Below are 5,789 nucleotides of genomic sequence, written 5' to 3' on the forward strand. Positions count from 1 at the left end.
GCATCTTCCCAACCATATGGTATGAGACCTTGTTTTCGACTTTTCCAACATCAACACGGGCGAACTATCATCGAAAAACATAGATTGCACCGTTATGATCATTTTGATATATGTTATGCATAGAGCCATGAAGATTTGTTAGAGTTTTTTGTTGTCTTGGGTTTTATGGTTTTCATGTAATTTTTCTTCAACACCTTTTGATCGATTTCTTCATAATGCCGAATTTATTGAGGGTTTTCTGGTGGCAAATCAAAGTGGATCTCATCATGATCATTTCGCACCAAAAAGTGTGATAAAAGACTTTCGATTGGCCAAGTTATAACTCCAAATTGTCATAAACCCAAAATCACGATTCCAATTTTTTATTATTAAATTTTTTGTTATTATCTTAATCAAAGTCTTATCCCAATTATTTAGACATAAGATAGATTCATGATTCATAAAAGACATATCAAACTGATATATGGGCTGAGTACCTAAGACAACCCACCTCCCTTACTAGGATTGGGACGGGCCGAGGGAAAATTTAGTAAACCACATTGTACCGTCGCTCGTTACCTAATTCCTGCATGCCTCTTTTTGGAAAATATCTCAGTTATCGATGCTGGGTGTCGCACTGCTAGCCCTTCTCCCTCGCCCCGCCCTCTCTCCATTAAACCCTCTACCGGTTATCTCTCTCTCTCATGCTTGTTGCAATCCATTAATGTCCTGTGATTTTTCTCATAGTAGCGTTATTTGGTCATTAACGGTTCCTTGGATATTTGAGGCTTCAACCATGTGTCAAGTGGTCTTGTTGTTGGATGGAGTTGTGAATTTGGTTTGTTTAACCATGATTATGCTCCATGTTGTCGAGTGTATCCAATTTTGTGATGTTTTATGGGGTCATGAATTATGAGGGTTCTTCTGTTGAAGGTTTCTTTTTCTTTTGTTTTTTTTCTTCTGTTGGTTGGGGGTAAATGGGCTGGGATTTCAATGGTGATTGACCATAACTGCTTGTTTTTAGAGAGATAGAGTTCTCCAATAGAGATTGAACATCAATATAGGGTTTTCTTTTAAATAGAGAAAGCATTTATACTTTATGGGTTTCTGGAATTTCAATGTAAACGGGCTATCAAATTACTGGTTGGGTTTGAGAAGGGACTAGAGCTATAATTAGGGTTGGGTTTGAGAAGGGACTAGAGCTATAATTTTTGGCAATATGGAGGAAATTAAGCTCGAAGTAGGCATTTCCATTGGGTTAAATATAAAGAGGTGGCTCAATTTTTCAGCTTCCTGTTGTAGTTTAGGGATGCTTGTCCAAATAATTGTTGCTTATGTTTTCTTTCTTTCATTTTTACTTTTCATATCAGAGGGATGATTGTATATACGTTTCTTGATTGAACTGCACTTTCTGTAGAGCTTATTGTGATATGTGAGTTGCACTTGCTTTAGAGAAGGCCAGTTTTAGGAGAGACCAAGCTGTCTTCTTTTTGTAGCACTTTTGGAATATAGGGTTGTGAGAACTAGTGAACTTTGGGATGTAGAATTTGGATTGTTAGGAAGGGTGTTAAGAAACTGCATCTATGTATACTTGGGCCTTAGGCCCCCATGGAACTCTCTCTTTACTGATTGATCAAGAATATACAAGACCCGTTTAAATATACGGCCAGTAACAATTAAAGATAAATACCAACGATTATGGATAACTACTAACTGATCTTGTCATAATCAAGAGACACCTAAGAGATATATACCATACATATACATATCTCATTGTGTATTCATAATGATGTATATCAATAAAGATAAACATACTCTAATAGTCCCCCTCAATCTCAAGATGCTTTTACACAAAGCAGCTGGAGTTTGAACAATAAGTTGCATAAACGAGCGAGTTGAATCTTTAAGTTTTCATGTGCGTGGCGTGACCAATAGAAGCAGTGGTCTTCAAGCAAGACCAAGCATAGAATGGCACTTGGAAGAGCCAATAGAACTCGGTGAGGATCCGAGACAGATTCAGCAACTCGCAGTCTAGAACACAGGCCAGAACAAGGACAAAAGCTGTTTTGCAGAGAGTCGAAGCACGACTTGGCAGAGAGTCGAAGCATGACTCAGCGGAAAGTCGAAGAAGGACTTGGCGGATAGTCGAAGAAGGAGTCGGCAGATAGTCGAAGAAGGACTCAGCGGATAGTACTCAGCGGATAGTCGAAGAACGACTGGGCAGATAGTCGAAGAATGACTCGGTGGATAGTGCAGATCGGCCGTTTTTAGAGGCCATTTTTAAAGGTGGATGAAGACTGTGGGCAACAAACACCTTTGCAGCCACCTAAGAATTCATGTAGTTGCTTTGACAAAGATGCACACAAACTCATAGACAATGACAAAGGCACCGACTCAGAAGAAAATCACTTTATTGAACTCAATAGTGAAATTCTCAAGAAACTAAGCAAGATGAACAACAAAGTGGCATGTATTCACCATCCAGTGATGTTACCTCTGAAAATTATGGAAGTGGATCTCTTATAGATCAAGATCATCAGCCTATGGTCAAAAAGACGGTTGATTTTGATCCTTCACTAAGTGTGCCCGGAATGTTTACTGCTCCATGCTTGGCAAAAGAGATAGAGGAAACCTCTTCTTTTGATGTCTTAGCTGTCTCAGAAGTGGTGGAGCCTAACCAAGAATTACCTTGTGCACCTACTTCGAAGGCCTCTGAAAATTCCTCCACTAAAGCTACTCAAAGTCTCCCTAGTTTTGGAACCCGGGCGCAAGTTATTTGGAGGATAAAGAGACGACAGCTGAAACCCTAATTCCCTTTGACAAAAGCCACATGGAGGATAGACAAGGAACTCAGGAAACCGTTCTTGAATAGAAGAAAAATGCATAGCAACTGAAGAAATAAAAAATAAAGAAACCCAACTTCACGAGATCTTTTCTAGAGAGAGAAACTAGACGTTTTATAAAAGAAGAAAACCAATTGAAGACAGATCAACGCTCGGATACCATGTTAAGAAACTGCATCTCTGTATACTTGGGCCTTAGGCCCCCATGGAGCTCTCGCTTTATTGATTGATCAAGAATGTACAAGACTCGTATAAATATACGGCCAATGACAATTAAAGATAAATACCAACTGTTATGGATAACTACTAACTAATCTTATTATAATTAAGAGACCCCTAAGAGATATATACCATACATATACATATCTCATTATGTATTTATAATGATGTATATCAATAAAGATAAACATACTACAAAGGGATGTTTGAGAGATCAGAACTGAGGGGAGGTTGTGTGTGTGTGTGTGTGTGTGTGAGAGAGAGAGAGAGAGAGTAATAACTTTGCGGTTCTATTCACTATGGAAGTTTATCATGTTTTCGGTTTAAGCGTGTGATGTATCTGCTGAAATTCTTTAGGTCCAGTATTTTCTATGCTTCTACCTATAATTCGTGGTAGGTATATTTTGCTCCATGTTGTATAGTACTAACTACCAATGCTCAGCAGCATACATTATAGTATAATCTCCTTGTTTCCCCAGATAAGCCAGTTATATAACCAATAGAAGTTCTAGAATCTTATAGCCCCTATCTTTCTCTGTCATCTATTATAACATGCATTCTCTCTTTCTTTCTTGGCATCGTACAAATGTCACGATATACATTGAAATTTTTTATCTTTTTTTTCTAAATATTAATGTACAGTAATGAATTGTTTCAGATTTGAGGGGTTTATTGATCTTGGATTTTGTTTTGACAATGTTCATAGCAAATTGGTGGATTTATGCCTCTTTAAGGGTTATGAAATTTTATTTTGCTAGGAAGTTTGCTTTTGATGCATGCTTTATCATGAGAAACGAGGTTCGCTGATCATTTATTTAAATTATTAGCATAAAATGAGTTTTAAATTATCAGTAAAATGTGATGTATTTTAGGCTGAGAACCTACTTTTCTTAGAATATGCCATATGGTAAATGGAATTTACTGAAAAACAAATGCAGGGATTTTGAATTATGGGTAGGCGAGCGCGTGAGCCTTCCCCGGAACAACGAAGGTTGGTGTGGAATCCAGCTTGGGATGAGTACCTCGTTCGCCTTATGGTTGACCAAGTAAATAAAGGAAAAAGGATAGAGAATGGATTCAGAAAAGAGGCATGGCACTATATGGTCATAAAATTCAACAGGAAGTTCTATCAAAACCTCGACAAACAGCAGTTAAAAAATCGTTATGTTTACTTTAGGAAAGAGTACAAACTTGTCAAGATTCTCATTGAACAAAGTGAGTTCAGTTGGGATGAAACCAGAAAGATTGTGAAGGCTGAACCAGAAGTTTGGGATCATTACATATTGGTAAGTTGTATTTCCAAATTAAATGCTGGAAAAAGATTCTGTTGGTTGAGCTGTCTGTCAGCCCATGTTCAGGCAGGCCTAGGCTGAGAGATGAAAAGACCTTAGCTAGGGACACTTACACTTGGACTTTTGGAGAACATGTTTGATTCACCTAGTGATCAAACTTAAGAATAAATATATAAATAAAGAAATAAATAACTGATTTGGAACTCCTAAAACCCTAGATCTCACTGTAAAGAGCTGTTGGAGGAATTTAATGCGCAAATTCATTTTCTTTTTTCTTTTTGGGTTGATCACTGTAACGAATAAAGGACATACGAGTCATGCAAATCATCCTAAGGCCCTTGGGCCTATAGCTACCTTGTAGACCCTTTTCCAGTAGAACCTTTTTCCTTGTATGCTTCTTGCTAGTATCTTACATGTGGTACATGCAGGAACACCCTGAGGCCAAACCTTATAGAACAAAGAGCTTGCCACTATGGGGAGAATTGGGCATAATTTTTGGAAATTCAATCGAATCCAGTAATCGCGGAGAGGTGCTGGAGGAGGGCACAAGAGTGAGAGGAGGTCTACAGTCTCCAGTTATCTCCTCAGATGATATAGCTTCATTGGAGTTTGAGGACGAGGAGTCATCGAGTTCAAGGGAGGACATGAGTACGTTGCATCAACCCAACAAGCGTAAATTTGTGCTGCCAACTTCATCGAATTGTGGCAAAAGAGCACGAAAGGACATTGGCGAGATTATGTTACAGACCCTACAAGAGATGGCAGCTAATTCAAGGTTTAGGGCAAGTCAGGTGGCAGAGGCTAGTTCAGAACAAGAGCTTAAGAAATGCATAGAAGAACTACAGTCAATGGAAGGATTGGATGATGGGCTCTTTGTAAGGGCTTGCAAAATGTTGAAGGATGAAAAGAATGCAGTTATATTTATGACGCTCAAAGGTGACCGCCGATTACTATGGGTGAAAGAGATGTGTGAGACATTGTAGTCTACAGCCTTCTGAGGTGTCCACAACCATGGGTTTTATGTTTTTTATATATCCTTTTGTTTCCCCTATTTTTATCTATGCCTTTTGTGAGTGATGAACATGTGGATATACTTAGTTTTCCTCATTTTATTCTCCATAGGATGCATAATATCAAAAGAACCGTTTCATCCTCTTGACTGTTTAAGCTGGGGGCTGGCATTGAAGAAGATCCAATGAATAATGATCTAGTGGTGTTTTTGCATAAATTACAGTAAAGAAGGTCATCACTGGAGCCACCGGATTTTATAGTAAATTTCCTCATGAGTGAGCAATGTCTTGTGTCAGATTTATTACTCCACAATTCCTACTGGCAAGTATTTCCCGCAAAATGGTCAGGAGCCGAATACTAAAAAAGTATTCAAAAGGAAATCAGAACGAGAATAGATCTCTTCAGCAATATTATCATGTACTTGTCTGCATCAGTGATGTATGGC

At 38.4% G+C, this 5,789-nt stretch overlaps 1 protein-coding gene across 1 annotated transcript; it reads left to right on the forward strand.

Moving 5' to 3' along the window:
• The first annotated feature begins 574 nt into the window (after window positions 1-574).
• Window positions 575-5,561, forward strand: LOC18444875 (uncharacterized). Its single transcript, XM_006855030.4, has 3 exons — window positions 575-667; window positions 3,980-4,327; window positions 4,762-5,561. The coding sequence occupies exons 2-3, from the start codon at window positions 3,992-3,994 to the stop codon at window positions 5,314-5,316; spliced, it is 891 nt and encodes a 296-aa protein (XP_006855092.1). The 5' UTR covers window positions 575-667; window positions 3,980-3,991; the 3' UTR covers window positions 5,317-5,561.
• Window positions 5,562-5,789: the final 228 nt, after the last annotated feature.

This window comes from Amborella trichopoda, chromosome 11 (assembly GCF_054954075.1).
Source record: "Amborella trichopoda isolate Santa Cruz 75 chromosome 11, AtrichopodaSantaCruz75HAP2 v2.0, whole genome shotgun sequence".
Taxonomy (NCBI): Eukaryota; Viridiplantae; Streptophyta; class Magnoliopsida; order Amborellales; family Amborellaceae; genus Amborella; species Amborella trichopoda.

What these genes read in the sequence shown, in the direction of transcription:
- LOC18444875 (XM_006855030.4), top strand. Translation starts at nt 3,992, where the DNA reads ATGGGTAGGCGAGCGCGTGAGCCTTCCCCGGAACAACGAAGGTTGGTG. An exon ending in TTTGGGATCATTACATATTG is followed by an intron (nt 4,328 to 4,761) that starts GTAAGTTGTATT and finishes TGGTACATGCAG; the next exon opens with GAACACCCTGAGGCCAAACC.